Genomic DNA, 17,808 nt, shown 5'->3' on the forward strand with positions numbered 1-17,808 from the left:
GGGTGAGGGAATCCATTTCTAATGCACTGGGACTGACAGCACTTTGGTTAAGTATAGTACAGATCGCAAAGATTTTTTTTAGAAAATCTCTATCAAACTCTAGAAATCTCAGTTATGTCAAAATCAGGAGACTTCAGGCAATGCTGCAAATAAACGTTTCAGCTTCTCATTCTTTGCGTAAATACAGAAAACTCACCCGAACTGGTCTTTTGCACGAGGGCATAGCTATGTAAATGAATGGTAGAGGGTTTCATCTGACATATCTCCAAATGAGCGCAAGCAATTGAGGAAATTTATGTGTAGCAAGGTTTCGGCATAAAACTGGCATACATCAGTTATGTGCAAAATTCCTTGGGGATAAAATGGTGCCACGCAACTTTTACATTGTAATTACACCAAAACTTGCCAGGAAATCCAAGCCACTCAAACTGACAACATTGAATCAAGGCCATGAAGCTAAGAAACAAACGAGTGACTGAAAAAATTAACCTCCTTTAATTTTATTTTCCAAACTTTCTGAGCCACTGACTAGCACCTCCCACCAAGCAATCTCCCCTTGTGTAGAAACATAGAAACATAGAAAATAGGTGCAGGAGTAGGCCATTCGGCCCTTCTAGCCTGCACCGCCATTCAATGAGTTCATGGCTGAACATTCAACTTCAGTACCCCATTCCTGCTTTCTCGCCATACCCCTTGATCCCCCTAGTAGTAAGGACCTCATCTAACTCCTTTTTGAATATATTTAGTGAATTGGCCTCAACAACTTTCTGTGGTAGAGAATTCCACCGTTTCACCACTCTCTGGGTGAAGAAGTTCCTCCGCATCTCGGTCCTAAATGGCTTACCCCTTATCCTTAGACTGTGACCTCTGGTTCTGGACTTCCCCAACATTGGGAACATTCTTCCTGCATCTAACCTGTCTAACCCCGTCAGAATTTTATATGTTTCTATGAGGTCCCCTCTCATTCTTCTGAACTCCAGTGAATACAAGCCCAGTTGATCCAGTCTTTCTTGATAGGTCAGTCCCGCCATCCCGGGAATCAGTCTGGTGAACCTTCGCTGCACTCCCTCAATAGCAAGAATGTCCTTCCTCAGGTTAGGAGACCAAAACTGTACACAATACTCCAGGTGTGGCCTCACCAATGCCCTGTACAACTGTAGCAACACCTCCCTGCCCCTGTACTCAAATCCCCTTGCTATGAAGGCCAACATGCCATTTGCTTTCTTAACCGCCTGCTGCACCTGCATGCCAACCTTCAATGACTGATGTACCATGACACCCAGGTCTCTTTGCACCTCCCCTTTTCCTAATCTGTCACCATTCAGATAATAGTCTGTCTCTCTGTTTTTACCACCAAAGTGGATAACCTCACATTTATCCACATTATACTTCATCTGCCATGCATTTGCCCACTCACCTAACCTATCCAAGTCGCTCTGCAGCCTCACAGCATCCTCCTCGCAGCTCACACTGCCACCCAACTTAGTGTCATCCGCAAATTTGGAGATACTACATTTAATCCCCTCATCTAAATCATTAATGTACAGTGTAAACAGCTGGGGCCCCAGCACAGAACCTTGCGGTACCCCACTAGTCACTGCCTGCCATTCTGAAAAGTACCCATTTACTCCTACGAATGGTCCCTGCATTTTCATTGACTTTTCTGTTTGGGAGCTGATATTTTTAGGAATATAATTATTCCCTTCGTGTACAAATTATATTCAAGCACGTAGCAAACACAAACATTTAAAATTTATTAGCAATACGTTGACTTGAAGTGGAATTCAGTGCAGTGCAACGGCAGAAATGCCCTCTAGTGGTCGAAATCAACAAATCAACTGTACAGAAACAATGTGCAGTTTTGATGACATAGATGCTTAACATTCATTAAGGTCTTACATTTAACCTGGTAATGAAAATTTATAATGGAAATAATATTCATAATACGCTCCATTATTGTGAATTGACATGAATATAACTCTTAATGATTTTTCCACACATTTTAATCCATATGGGCCAATACAGGTTGGAGAGTTTTAGGCTAAACCTAACTGGACAGTGTGGCTTCTAGGGTAATTGCCTTAAGTTTGAAATCCAGGCAGCAAATGTCAGCTTTTTGATTGCTGTATTAAAATAAAATCCATGAGCAGACCCATTTCATGTTCAGAAAAGTATGAGCTGACCTCTTTCTTTCACATGCATTGTGTTGCTTTTTTTTTTAATGCGGTGAATTCATGCCTAAGCAAGACAAAGCAATAGCTGACAGCCCTACTAATGTGCCAGAGTTACTCTGATTGGAAGCATCCAGGCAAGCCAGCAGGTCAATCTCAGCAGAGCCCAGGTTCAATCTGCTTTCATAACTATTGAAAATGATTTTCAGATTTCTTATTTGCTTGCTTGGTGAAAGGATTCACTGATCATAAACTAACTGATGCAATAATCTGAGGCCTTACATGCAGCTAAAAAAGGACCAACACACATGCCAGCTTGGCATTGTACAGGTTGAACCTCTCTTATCTGGCACCCTCGGGACCTGGCCTTTGCTGGATGAGGGATTTTGCCGTACGAGGGGAGGTCACGTTAAATTGGATGGTACAGGTACTGAGCAAGGGGATATCGGGGCTGTGAGTGCGGCAGAGAAATCTGGGGTGGGGGGGGGTGCGCGGTGGATCGCATGGTCAAGCCAGCGATTGCGGGATTTGGCAGCGAGGAAGGACTTCAATTTGTTCATGTCGGAGCGACCGGGAATGGTGCCACATGAGGGGTAGTGCTGAATAAGGGAGTCCCGGACAAGGGAGATTCAGCCTGTACTATTAGAAGTGGACAATGTGATGAAATGTTGCTGTATTTTTAATACACAACCTTATGTATATTTTTATTCAAATATTTGAAAGGTTTATCAAGCTGGTCTTTTCACTGTCCTTCAATTTGCTCCTGATTTAAACTTATTTTATACTTTTGTGTTTGTTATGTATGCACTAAAGGTTCAAACTGAGTACTGTTTAACTAAGCACGGTACAACCTTGGCTCTGCTTTATTTAGGCCCAAAGTGCCTGACTCTCAAAATGGCTGGCCTTTTATACCTGAGCAGCACCATGCTGCTCAGTGGCCTCTAACAATGACGCCATCTGGTGGCTACAAACAGAATGTACATACATGACAGTGTTTGCTTCTGTTCAGTATTACAAAGTATGACCAGACAAGTAGTAGTCATGAAAACATTAGGGGAATTGGAGTTAAAATTCTGCTTGGTTTTGATATTTTAAGAGGCAGATGAGGTGTTCTCTGTTTGAATACGGGCCACCGACTTACCTCGAATGAGCAGCGTATTCTGAAAAGTCTGAAGTAATATGCTGACTTAATTCAGATTAGGAAATGTCTTTGCAGCTGATCTAAAATGAATATTCTGGAGAATTAATGACTTGGATGAAGAGACCGAGTTTATTGTAGCCAAATTTGCTGATGATACAAAGATAGGTTTGAAAGCAAGTTGTGAGGAGGACACACAGGCCCAGAATTTGCGGTCGGAGGCTTCCCGCGGGCGGATGCCTCCAACCACAAAAGTTACTACGAAAGTATCTGGTGGTCCTGGAGGTTGGTAAACTTGGGGTCCTGGACCTCTACACATCACTGGGATACCGTGAGGGGGCTCTAAGGCTTTGCACGAATTGCTGGCTTCCCAAAGGTACAGGCTGCCATTGACTTTACGCACATCGTCCTGCGAGCACCTTTTGAGGATCCAGAGGTTTATCAAAACCGAAAGGGATTCCACTCGCTGAACGTACAGATAGTGTGCGATCACACTCAGCGCATCATGGCAATAAATGCACAATTTCCAGGCAGCATCCATGATGCTTTCATCTTACGTGAAAGCACTGTCTCACAGCTGTTTGAGCATCAGCCAGAAGGCCAGAGTTGGATACTGGGGGATAAAGATTACGGGCTCGCCACGTGGCTCATGACCCCCTCCGAAACCCTCAGACAGAAGCCGAGCACCGCTACAATAACAGCCATATAGCCACACGCAACATCGTTGAGAAGACAATTGGAGTCTGATGCCTGGACCACTCTGGAGGCTCCCTGCAATACTACCCTGAGCAGGTCGCTCACTGTGGTGCGCTGCATGCTACACAACTTAGACATCATGGGGGGACAGGATTTGCCACTGGGGATTGCAGAACCACCTCAGGAGAGAGGTGGGGGGAGGAGGAGGAGGAGGAGGAAGAACCCATGCCACCACTACCCTCACGACGACAGGGGAGGAGGCCTTGTGCAGCTTTCCCCATTGCAAAAGTTTACATCAGCAGCTGATAATTCAATGCTTTGCATGAAGGCTGAACGTCATGTTTCATCATTGACTGTCCACTCTATCCCACCATGTTGACTATTTCCCCCTGTTAATCTTCAAATGAGACACTGCACAAGTTTGGTTTCGGTGAAAAAATAATTGAAATTTATTAAATATTTGTACAGTTGTACATTAATGAAATTTTAAACGTTTATTTAGTAACTTCAATAATATTTTGGAATGTTAAAACTTTTGAAATGTAAACTTTACTTAAATAACAGTAAAACAACAACAAAAGCAAAACAACGATGACAAAAGAACCACAAGAGAACAATCCTGCACCTTTAGCTGCAGCCACCTTTACCGCCCCTAATTTTAACCCCCCACCCCCGTCGATTGTTGCCCTTGCCCCTGCCCCTACCCATACCCCTATGGGAACAGATGCAGGAGATGCCATTCGAAGCCCTGGAAAAGCCGGAGCTGTGGAAGGCCCGGCTTCTGAATGGCGAGGCTGTTGCTCAGCTTCACCACTCAATGGTGCTGTCAGTCTGGGTGGCTTGACACTGGGGACTGGAGTGCCATGAGTCGAGACCGTCAATTGCCGCTGGACATTGACAGCCCCGGTGTTCTGCCTTGTTGCAACTACAAGCTGCAAAAAACCCTGCCTTATGTCCGCAGATAGTGATTCAATGTTTGCGGAGATCCCACCCATGACCTCGAAGAGCTGTCGGCTGAGCTGGATGCTCTCCTCAGACAGTCCCACTAAATCCATTTGCTTGTCTGCCTGCCTTTCGGCACAGATGGCATACGGCCTTCTGCCCTGGGTGTGCTTTGCTGCAACCCACTGGGACCCGGGGCTTCGGATGCTGGTTACCCCGAATGTGGTGTCCTCGTCTGATGAACTGGTGGCTGCAGCTGAACCTGTGGAGGTTCCTCAGCAGGGCTAAGGTCGATGTCCTCAACCATGGTATCTGTAAAACTGGGGTTTTTCTCTGGTGCATTAGATGATTCGGAATCCACATCTGCAAAATAGAAAACAACACACGACTGGTTAGCAGCAGGGGAGGGGGCAGGGTGACATCAGTAGGCTCACATAGCACAGGCTCATTTGAAGGACCGCCACATGTCAACGACTGACAGCACATTGCATTAATTGAAGCCGAGCCCGCAGATCAGTACAGCGCAGAAACTGAAATTTAGCCCATAGACTCTACTTAACATTGAGCCAACCCAGACCATGGATTTTGCAGGACTTACCCTCAGTCTCCAACATGGGCTCAGCCCCCCCACGAGTAGTCGATCTCTGCAAGGCACCCATCAGGCCTTCCACCCGAGTTTGAAGGTAGGTGAGTGGAACCAGTCTTGCCGGACAGCCGCCTGTTTTCCTCTGCTCTCGGCGGCTGTGGGACAACTTTCCCTGCAAAGATGACAATACAAATTTTTAACAAAGGGCCCTTCTACTCTTGTGGCACACACAGATAGTCATCAAAAAGCATCAAAGCACTTATACCATACTGTGTGCATTTAATACAGTGCTCTGTTTAATGGCCCTGGTAGTTGCACGTGGTTCACCAGGAAAACATCGAAGTGCAGAAACATCTTTTAAGATGTCAAAAAGCAGTCTTTATAATGTGTGCCGATCATTCATGGCAAATGAGGTGCAACACTAAGCCATTTACAATTTAAGTAATTAGAGTGCATAAATAAAAATATTACTTACTCTGACGACCCTGCAATGATCATTCCACTTCTTCCTGCAATGGACACAGTTCCTCTGGATAGAGTCTACTGAGGAAACCTGCTCAGCCACACTTTTCCACACATGCATCAAAGCAGATGGGTGTAGTTTTCCACGACCCCTCCTTGAGATCTCCCCACATCTGCTTTCGACAGCAGTGATCAAGACCTCATTTGCATTTTGAGGTAATTTCCTGGCCCTCCTCCTTGCTGAATCACCCGGCATTTTTGATCTTTGATTAACTGTTTCTCACCTGTGCTGAAGTTTGCAGATCTTTAGTTCCCATGTCAAAAATGGCTGATTCATCCCTGGATGTACTGCGCAAGCTCGGGTACACCCTACACGTGACCTGGAAGATACTGGAAGGATCGGGTGAAAGAAACGGTGGAAAATAAATATATATTTATTTTGCGCATGTGCAAAACAGGCGGTTTTTTTACCGCCAAGAAATTGAGTTTCGATGCACAAAAAACACCGCACTTTTACCGCTATAGCGATCGCCAAAAAGCGTTTGGCCAATTTTGCGTGGATTTTTTTGACGCTATTTGTGCGATTAAAAAAATAAACGACGTTATACACGATTAGCGCCAAAAAAACGGTGATGCTGTTATTTGGCCAATTTCCAGCCCTAAAAGTCTTATGCTAATAAAAGCAAGTCTTGCTACAACTGTACAGGGTGTTGGTGAGAGCACACCTAGAGTACTGCGTACAGTTTTGGTTTCCTTATGTAAGGAGGGATATACTTGCATTGGAGGCAGTTCAGAGAAGGTTCACTAGATTGATTGCTGGGATGAAGCGGTTGTCTTAGGATGAAAGGTTGAGTAGGCTGGGCCTGTACTCATTGGAGTTTAGAAGAATGAGAGGTGATCTTATTGAAACATATAAGATTCTGAGGGGCTTGAGAGAGTAGATGCTGAGAGAATGTTTCCCCTCATGGGGGAATCTAGAACTAGGGTGCATAGTTTCAGAATAAGGGGTCGCCCATTTAAGACAGAGATGAGGAGGAATTTCTTCTCTCAGAGGGTCATGAATCTTAGGAATTCTCTATCCCAGAGAGCTGTGGAAGCTGAGTCATTGAATATATTCAAGGCTGAGATAGACAGATTCTTGAACTATAGGGGAGTTAAGGGTTATGGGGAACAGGCAGGAAAATGGAGTTGAGCCCAAGATCAGATCAGCCATGATCTTATTGAATGGCGGGGCATGCTCAAAGGGCCGTATGGCCTACTCCTGCTCCTATTTCTTATGTTTTTAATAGATTGCCTGATAGTATGTACTCAGTCTTTGATTTCATCAGTTTTTCATCTGAAATGTATGCGATCAGGATGTGTTTAAAACAAGAGCATGGTAAATTTAGCAAGAAACACATTCCAAATATGTCCTTTATAAATTGTATTTGACTAAAGCGTTTGATGAATTTTATTTTAGGACGGATGAATGAAGTTCAAAGTAATTTCACAAGTTAATGTGGCACATTTGACACTTTTGACTTTATTATGTCCTTCTTTGCAGAATAGTGTTTCTTGCTGTTAATATTCTGCCTACCCTGCAGTTCTGTGATAGCATGTTTAACATGTCAAGTTTGAATAAAGGTTATTAGTCCAACTTTTACAAAGGAAATTAAAGATTCCATCGTGATTAAGGGATTATGAGGAGCGGGCAGGGAAGTGGACCTGACTCCATGATCGGATCAGCCATGATCGTATTAAATGGCAGAGCAGGCTCGAGGGGCTGTATGGCCTACTGCTCCTATTTCTTATGTTCTTATGATTTTAAAGGTCTTTTATAAATAGTGATTTATTGGAATTGTGATAGAACAGTCTTGTCCAATACATTAGTCACTAGCCATTGTAACTAATTGAGAATTCAGATTATGGCTAATTGCATTTTTGATTCGCAATAGACAGTCATTGGGTATATGATCTCAGTCTTCATATTCACACCGTATGCATGCATGCTTTAACCTTTTGTGCGTTTGTTGGTAAAATGGCAAGATGAAAAGCAGAGTGGTAGAATGATTTTTGATCATTGTGTGCGCTTTAAACTTCCTTGGTTACTGCTTATTGGCTATCTTCTAAATGGTGTGTAACAGGGGTGAAACTGCTGGATGCAGCACCAATTTTGCATGGAGAAGGGAGCTGTCATCGTGGTCATCTCGACAAATCGAAATAACTGCTGCAGGCCGGCAGAAGAAAGCAAGCTGAGCCGATAAGGAGCAGCTCCAACAAGGCACGTCATGGCAAAGGGAAGGCAACATCCAACCGTGTTATGGATGGACAGCAGGGGCGGGTCAGGCACATCTCATGCGAGTTGATATTCTCTGATGAATTCAAAAGTACCGCTCAGAACTGCTGGACAGAAACCTCGAAGCTGCACTAAGATGTGTTGTGTCTGATCAATTAATTTCCGAATTGCAAACTTTGGTGAAAGTGAAAGACTGCAAAGTTTTGCAGTGTATGGTGATAGATGTTAATTAACTGGACCCATGCAGTGCATCAGTGCATTCACCTGTATTGTGTGTAATGACCAGGGGGCAGTACTGCACCTCCACCAACCTGACCCTGCCACACAGCATTGTACCCCGGTCATCAAATTCCACAGCGCAGCTCTCGACAATGTGGACCACTTTCCATACCTCGGAAACCTACTATCAGCAAGGGCAGACATCGATGACGAGGTCCAACACTGCCTCAAGTGTGCCAGTGCAAACTTCAGTGGCCTGAAGAAGAGAGTGTTTGAAGACCAGGACCTCAAATCTGGCACCAAACTTATGGTTTGTAGGGCAGTAGTGATATTCAACATCCTATATGGCTCAGAGACGAGGATACAGCAGACATCTCAAAGCGCTGGAGAAGTACGACCACGCTGCCTCCGCAAGATCCTTCAAATCTACTGGGAGGATAGACGCACCAATGTCCGTGTTCTCGCTCAGGCCAACATCCCCAGCATCGAAGCACTGACCACGCTTGACCAGCTCCGTTGGGCAGGCCACAACGTCCGCATGCCCGTCATGAGACTCCCAAAGCAAGCGTTCTACTCGGAACTCCTACATGGCAATCGTAGGTGGGTAGAGGAAACGTTTCAAGGACACCCTCAAAGCCTCCTTGATAAAGTGCAACATCCCCACCAGCACCTGGGAATCCCTGGCCCAATACCACCCAAAATGGAGGAAGAGCATCCGGGAGGGCGCTGAGCACCTCGAGTCTCGCCGCCGAGAGCAAGCAGAAATCAAACGCAGACAGAGGAAGGAGCGTGTGGCAAACCGGGTTCCCCACCCACCCCTTCCTTTAACCACTGTCTGCCCCACCTGTGACAGAGACTGTAATTCCCGCATTGGACTGTACAGCCACCTGAGAACTCGCTTTTAGAGTTAGAAGCAAGTCTTCTTCGGTTTTGAGGGACTGCCTATGATGGTAATGATGATGATTGTGTGTAAGCCATTTTCTACTAATAGCGCATGCGGCTAAAACAGTGGCACCGTAGCCACACCTGTGGCTAGTCAGTGATTTTTATTGGACAACACTGAGAGAATACAGCCTGAACTTGTATTGATGGGGATTCTTTTTGTATTTTATTGCAGGCAGAGAACTCCGCCTTAGCCCTAGAAAATGAACATCAGAGAGAACAGTATGAACGCTGTCTTGATGAGGTAAGATGAGGCAATTATTTTGCTTCTGTAAACCATTTACTTTCAATAATCTGCATTTCCAGAAATCAAAATATTGCCGATTAGTTCATTTTCTGTATGTTAAGTAATTAAAGAGCAATCATCAATGTCAATTGCTTCTTGAACAGGTTTAGCATGAGTTAAATATAAAGGACATTTTTTCTCCAGTGTCTCCAAACAACATGCTTAATTCCAACCTCAGAAGAACATTTCCTAATTTTATGAATGTAATATTCTGGTTCCCACATCTCATTTCCTTCTTGCCTGTCTGAATGAAATGGGTAATTTAGTGCCAACTCGTGCTTATGGGCAGATTTTTTTGGTGATCTCACATCAACTAGAAACAGGATGAGACTGGACATGCTTGATTAGAACCGTTGCAGCTGTCAAAGAGGAGTATTTCATCCATGCAGCCTGGATTTGATTTTAACACGGGTCATACAGGGGAAAAGGTAATGTCCCGGAGGCTTCCTGCGGGCAATTGCCTCCGACCTGAAACATTTCTACGAAATTATCTGGTGATCCGGGAGGAGCCTGCAATTCCGTTGCGGAGGCCTTTTGTTCCTGCGCTGTGAAGCGCGCTCCCGTCCGGAGGGTTCCCACGCAGATGATGCAGTCACATGTTTATGTAGTTTATATTTAAGTTAATCTAAGGGTTAAGTCATGGCAGGAGAGCTCGGTCACGTGATATGCTCCTCCTGTACTATGTGGGAACTCAGGGACACTTACAGTGTCCCTGACGACTACGTGTGCGGGAAGTGTATCCGCCTCCAGCTCCTGACGGACCGCGTTGCGGATTTGGAGCTGAGGGTGGGTTCACTCTGGAGCATCCACGATGCTGAGAATGACGTGAGTACCACATGTAGCGAGTTGGTTTTACCGCAGGTGAAGGGTCCACAGCCAGCTAGGAAATGGAAGGCCAGCAGGAAGAGCAGTGCAAGGAAAGTAGTGCAGGGGTCCCCTGCCGTCATCCCCCTGCAAAACAGATACACCGCTTTGAGTACTGTTGAGGGGGATGACTCATCAGGGGAGGGCAGCAGCAGCCAAGTTCATGGCACCGTGGCTGGCTCTGTTGAACGGGGGGGGCAGGAAAAAGAGTGGGAGAGCGATAGTGATCGGGGATTCAATTGTAAGGGAAATTGATGGGCGTTTCTGCGGCCGCAACCGAGACTCCAGGATGGTATGTTGCCTCCCTGGTGCAAGGGTCAAGGATGTCTTGGAGCGGGTGCAGGACATTCTGAAAAGGGAGGGAGAACAGCCAGTTGTTTGTCGTGGTGCACATTGGTACCAACGACATAGTTAAAAAAAGGGATGAAGTCCTACGAGACGGATTTAAGGAGCAAGGAGCTAAATTAAAAAGTAGGACCTCAAAAGTAGTAATCTCAGGATTGCTACTAGTGCCACGTGCTAGTCAGAGTAGGAATCGCAGGATAGCTCAGATGAATACGTGGCTTGAGTAGTGGTGCAGCAGGGAGGGATTCAAATTCCTGGGGCATTGGAACCGGTTCTGGGGGAGGTGGGACCAGTACAAACCGGACAGTCTGCACCTGGGCAGGACCGGAACCAATGTCCTCGGGGGAGTGTTTGCTAGTGCTGTTGGGGAGGAGTTAAACTAATATGGCAGGGGGATGGGAACCAATACAGGGAGACAGAGGGAAACAAAATGGAGACAGAAGCAAAAGACAGAAAGGAGATGAGTAAAAGTGGAGGGCATAAAAACATAGAATCATAGAAAATAGGTGCAGGAGTAGGCTATTCGGCCCTTCGAGCCTGCACCACCATTCAATAGGGCAGAGAAACCCAAGGCAAAAAACAAAAAGGGCCACTGTACAGCAAAATTCTAAAGGGTCAAAGTGTAATAAAAAGGCAAGCCTGAAAGCTCGGTGTCTCAATGCGAGGAGTATTCGGAACCCAGGAGAGGGCTCTGAGCTAGTTAGAGTAGGTGAGAGCGCAGATGAACTGGACCCCAAGAAAGAATGCAAAAGGCAGGAGGTAACAGAGCAGAGTAGCACTGGGTTAAGTATAAACCACAAGGTGATAGGAAAGGGACAATATGTATGAATATAAAGGGGCTGCAGGAGGGGTCAAAACTAAAAATCATGGTTTAAAAACTAGTATTAAAACACTCTACCTAAACGCATGCAGCATTCGAAACAAAGTAAATGAGTTGACGGCACAAATCATTACAAATGGGTATGATTTGGTGGCCATTACAGAAACATGGTTGCAGGGTGGCCAAGACTGGGAATTAAACATACAGATGTAATTGACAATTCAGAAGGATAGACAAGAAGGGAAAGGAGGTGGGGTAGCTCTGTTAATAAAGAATGATATCAGGGCAGTTGTGAGAGATGATATTGGCTCTAATGAACAAAATGTTGAATCATTGTGGGTGGAGATTAGAGATAGTAAGGGGAAAAAGTCACTGGTGGGCATAGTTTATAGGCCCCTAAATAATAACTTCACAGTGGGGCAGACAATAATCAAGGGAATAATAGAGGCATGTGAAAAAGGAACGGCAGTAATCATGGGGGATTTTAACCTACATATCGATTGGTCAAATCAAATTGCATGGGGTAGCCTGGAGGAGGAATTCATAGAATGCATATGGAATTGTTTCTTAGAACAGTATGTTACAGAACCTACAAGGGAGCAAGCTATCTTAGATCTGGTCCTGTGTAATGAGACAGGAATAATAAACGATCTCCATTAAAAGATCCGCTCGGAATGAGTGATCACAGTATGGTTGAATTTGTAATACAGATTGAGGGTGAGGAAGTAGTGTCTCAAACGAGTGTACTATGCGTAAACAAAGGGGACTACAGTGGGATGAGGGCAGAGTTAGCTAAAGTAGACTGGGAACACAGACTAAACGGTGGCACAATTGAGGAACAGTGGAGAACTTTAAAGGAGCTCTTTCATAGTGCTCAACAAAAATATATTCCAGTGAAAAAGAAGGGCGGTAAGAGAAGGATAACTAGTTGTGGATAACCAAGGAAATAAAGGAGAGTATCAAATTAAAAACCAATGCGTATAAGGTGGCCAAGGTTAGTGGGAAACTAGAAGATTGGGAAAATTTTAAACGACAGCAAAGAATGACTAAGAAAGCAATAAAGAAAGGAAAAATAGATTACGAAAGTAAACTTGCGCAAAACATAAAAACAGATAGTAAAAGCTTTTACAGATATATAAAACGGAAGAGAGTGACTAAAGTAAATGTTGGTCCCTTAGAAGATGAGAAGGGGGATTTAATAATGGGAAATGTGGAAATGGCTGAGACCTTAAACAATTATTTTGCTTCTGTCTTCACAGTGGAAGACACGAAAACCATGCCAAAAATTGCTGGTCATGGGAATGTGGGAAGGGAGGACCTTGAGACAATCACTATCACTAGGGGGGTAGTGCTGGACAGGCTAATGGGACTCAAGGTAGACAAGTACCCTGGTGCTGATGAAATGCATCCCAGGGTATTAAAAGAGATGGTGGAAGTTGTAGCAGATGCATTAGTTATAATCTACCAAAATTCTCTGGACTCTGGGGAGGTACCAGCGGATTTGAAAGCAGCTAATGTAACGCCTCTGTTTAAAAAAGGGGGCAGACAAAAGGCAGGTAACTATAGGCCGGTTAGTTTAACATCTGTAGTGGCGAAAATGCTTGATACTATCATTAAGGAAGAAATAGCGGGATATCTAGATAGGAATAGTGCAATCAAGCAGACGCAACATGGATTCATGAAGGGGAAATCATGTTTAACTAATTTACTGGAATTCTTTGAGGATATAACGAGCATGGTGGATGGAGGTGTACCGATGGATGTGGTGTATTTGGATTTCCAAAAGGCATTCGATAAGGTGCCACACAAAAGGTTACTGCAGAAGATAAAGGTACGCGGAGTCAGAGGAAATGTATTAGCATGGATAGAGAATTGGCTGGCTAACAGAAAGCAGAGAGTCGGGATAAATGGGTCCTTTTAGGGTTGGCAATCGGTGGTTAGTGGTGTGCCACAGGGATCGGTGCTGGGACCACAACTGTTTACAATATACATAGATGACCTGGAAGAGGGGACAGAGTATAGTGTAACAAAATTTGCAGATGACACAAAGATTTGTGGGAAAGCGGGTTGTGGAGACGACACAGAGAGGCTGCAAAGAGATTTAGATAGGTTAAGCGAATGGGCTAAGGTTTGGCGGATGGAATACAATGTTGTAAAACGTGAGGTCATCCACCTTGGGGGAAAAAAAAACAGTAAAAGGGAATATTATTTGAATGGGGAGAAATTACAACATGCTGCGGTGCAGAGGGACCTGGGGGTCCTTGTGCATGAATCCCCAAAAGTTAGTTTGCAGGTGCAGCAGGTAATCAGGAAGGCGAATAGAATGTTGGCCTTCATTGCGAGAGGGATGGAGTACAAAAGCAGGGAGGTCCTGCTGCAACTGCACAAGGTATTGGTGAGGCTGCACCTGGAGTACTGCGTGCAGTTTTGGTCACCTTACTTGAGGAAGGATATACTAGCCTTGGAGGGGGTACAGAGACGATTCACTAGGCTGATTCCGGAGATGAGGGGGTTACCTTCTGATGATAGATTGAGTAGACTGGGTCTTTATTCGTTGGAGTTCAGAAGGATGAGGGGTGATCTTATAGAAACATTTAAAATAATGAAAGGGATAGACAAGATAGAGGCAGAGAGGTTGTTTCCACTGGTCGGGGAGACCCAACCTCAAAATACGGGGGAGCCAATTTAAAACCGAGTTGAGAAGGAATTTCTTCTCCCAGAGGGTTGTGAATCTGTGGGATTCTCTGCCCAAGGAAGCAGTTGAGGCTAGCTCATTGAATGTATTCAAATCACAGATGGATAGATTTTTAGCTGATAAGGAAATTAAGGGTTATGGGGAGCGGGCGGGTAAGTGGAGCTGAGTCCACGGCCAGATCAGCCATGATCTTGTTGAATGGCGGAGCAGGCTCGAGGGGCTAGATGGCCTACTCTTGTTCCTAATTCTTATGTTCTTATGCTCAGCCAATCAGGTACTGTATTCCACAGCTTTCCCATTAATAGCAATGAGAACTTGTAGATATGGAAAAAAAACAAACACACTAATAAAAAATAAAAAACAGACCTCACATAATTAAAATTTATTGAAATTAAAGTTAATAAATGCCTTAGAAAAAAACAATATTTTTCCGATTTTTTTTAAAGTTTTGTAATTCGGCTTAAAAATAAACTTAACTTAGTGGCAGAGTTTTTAACAATAAATTGTGTTTATTTAATTTAATTTCATTATATTTGTGTATGTTTTTAAACACTTATGCCTGTAAGAGTGGGCTATGTGCGTGCTTTTTGAGGTGCAAGAATTTTGAGGACCTTTGGGCAAGATATGGGTAAATCCCGCAATCTTGCCAAGAAAATGTCCTCGCTCCCGATCTGCGGATCATCGGAAAAGCTGGTTTTCAGCGCATGCGCATTGTGTGCTGAAAATCGGCTTTTCCGCTGTCTTCCCGGGTCCATAGAAACTTTGTACGGACCCGGGGAGGCCGGGATTTCCAGGTAATTGTTCTAATTCACTGCTCCAGCCACTGTCTTATGAGTAGTTTTATTACAATTAATGCTTACAACTATGAACAAAATATTCTGATTTACTCTGATTTTTATATCTCTCTTGATGCACAGTCCACAGTGTAGGAATCCTATAGCATTAGTTTTGATTTTTTAAAACACTCTTGATACACTGTATGTGATTTGATGCATTTAAAGATGTTGTCATTAATGCTTATATTGCAGTTTCAAACTTTAATGGACTGAATTATTATTCTCATTTTTCTTTTGTTTTTGGTTCCCATCCAGCCAACCCCCAGTCTCCACATGCATGCATTTTCTAGCAAGAGCGCCTGGAGAGCATGAATCCTGGCTTGTTTTTCCCCTCACTAGTCCAGTACAGTGACACTAATTGTACCTCTCCTGCTCAGCTGAGATCAGCGAACCCAAACTAAACCAGATAAAAACTGAAGACATAGCTGGTCTGTATTGCCCACGTCTACACTGCTCCCTGCTCAGCTGCTTGGGGACACGCATCAGAAACTCTTCCTGAAGTGAATTTCTAAATTTGGAGAAGGCCCAATCCCTTTCACAACATTGAGACTCAGTCCTCAGTAAAGTGGGAAAGTTGGAGCAATCTCAGCCCAATATAGGAACAAACCTACATTTTATGGCACAACTTACATTTTACACCCTTCCTTTTTTTATTTGTTTTAGCAATTTCCCTAATGTTACTCCATATATTACCAATACCATGATGGGATGTTTTCAGCAGTATTTGAGATTCTACATTGGTATTCAGTTTCTCACCATAAGTGATAATTATTCTTTTCTTGGAAAACATAATTAGTATGTGACACAGTGTAATCGTAAGAGTTCTGTTTGGATGAGTGGAAGGAGAGCTGTGTACTTCAATGGGTCAGTTTGATTTTCCGCAATTGGATGCCAATGCATTCTTCCACTAATCAATAACTTGTAATTTGATTTGGTCAGTTATACTCTGTGGTCTGCATGTCCTAGTGCAAGAGCTGATAACTGTAAGTAAAGTATATCATTGCAATGCTTTACAACAACTGGCTGCCATTACATTAGTACAATGATCTCCTAGGACATCAATATTGTATCAAGAAACATTTCATTGTCAAGAGACAATCAGACTATAATTTGTTTCACTTTGCCTGTTGGTAAATTTCTGTTCAGGAAACCAAATACAGTGTTTGTATTGCAATAAACAATTACTGCTAAACAAATATTGATATATGACATGCACTTTAATAGTTAATAGGCTGTAGTAATACCCACCCTCCTGTATGGATCTGAGGCATGGACAATGTATAGAAGGCACCTCAAGTCGCAGATATATCACCAACGATGTCTTCACAAGATCCTGCAAATCGCCTGGGAGAACAGGTGCACCAACATCAGTGTCCTCGTCCAGGCTAACATCTCCAGTATTGAAGCACTGAGCACACTCGATCAGCTTCGCTGGGCAGGCCACATAGTTCGCATGCCAGACACGAGACTCCCTAAGCAAATGCTCAGTGCAGAGCTCCTTCATGGCAAATGAGCCAAAGGTGGGCAGCGGAAATGTTACAAGGACACCCTCAAAGCCTCCCTAGTAAAGTGCGACATCACCACTGACACTTGGGAGACCCTGGCCGAAGACCGCCCGAGGTGGAGAAAGTACATCCAGGAGGGTGTTGAGCTCTTCGAGTCTCAATGCCGAGAGCATGAAGAGGTCAAGCGCAGGTAGCGGAAGGAACGCACGGCAAACCAGTCCCACCCAACCCTTCCCTCGACGAATGTCTGTCCCACCTATAACAGGGTCTGTGGCTCTCGTATTGGACTGTTCAGCCACCAAAGAACTCACTTTAGGAGTGGAAGCAAGTGTTCCTCGATTCCAAGGGACTGCCTATGATGATGCACTTTATATTATGATCCCTTCAATATGCACTGCAGACCAAATATGTTCTTCATTTTGCAACACAGATGCATTTTCCCTCACAGATGCATTTTCCCTCCTTTTACAAATCACAGGCCCATTTGGTGCATTTCTTGTTTGCTGCTTACAACTTGCATTTATATAGTACCTTTTGTGCAGAAGTGTTCCAAGATACTTCACAGAGGGGAAATAAAAGTAAACAAAATAGTTAAAAGGAATAAATGAACAGATATTGAGCAATGAGGGCGAGCAAGAAATGTGACAAGGTTTTGATGAGATTTTGGGAGTTTAGTTTTTGAGGAGGGAGATTTGAAAGGGATAGGGACAGTGCCGGAGCAAAGGGAACCATTAACAATGTTGGCAGGCATGGGGGCCAGGATGGGTAGTCTAATGGTTTAGAGATGAGGAGGTAAAGGAATGAGTGAGCAGGGGGTAGGTTTCATCAATGACTTGAGCTTGGAGAGGGCGGGGAGTGGAATGGAAGATAATGTGCAGAGTGAAAGGGGATTAAAAGTAGGGTGGCTGAGGGAGTACGAGGAAGTCAGGGGCACAGTGGGAAAGGAGGTGGAGGTAGCAGCAGCGGTAGCTGTATTGAGCTGAAGACGTCTATGAGCTCACTTTGGTATTGAAGAAGAGTGGAGAG

At 44.3% G+C, this 17,808-nt stretch overlaps 1 protein-coding gene across 12 annotated transcripts in view; it reads left to right on the top strand.

The window, feature by feature from the left end:
- The window catches only part of LOC139259753 (nck-associated protein 5-like), a 1,255,355-nt gene that overhangs the window by 987,404 nt on the left and 250,143 nt on the right, over nt 1–17,808 (top strand). For all 12 annotated transcript variants that reach the window (XM_070875434.1, XM_070875435.1, XM_070875433.1 and 9 more), the window contains one exon: nt 9,607–9,675. In XM_070875434.1, coding sequence (XP_070731535.1) covers nt 9,607–9,675 — 69 coding nt within the window. The remainder of the gene's footprint in view (nt 1–9,606; nt 9,676–17,808) is intronic.

This window comes from Pristiophorus japonicus, chromosome 3, assembly GCF_044704955.1.
Source record: "Pristiophorus japonicus isolate sPriJap1 chromosome 3, sPriJap1.hap1, whole genome shotgun sequence".
NCBI lineage: Eukaryota > Metazoa > Chordata > Chondrichthyes > Pristiophoridae > Pristiophorus > Pristiophorus japonicus.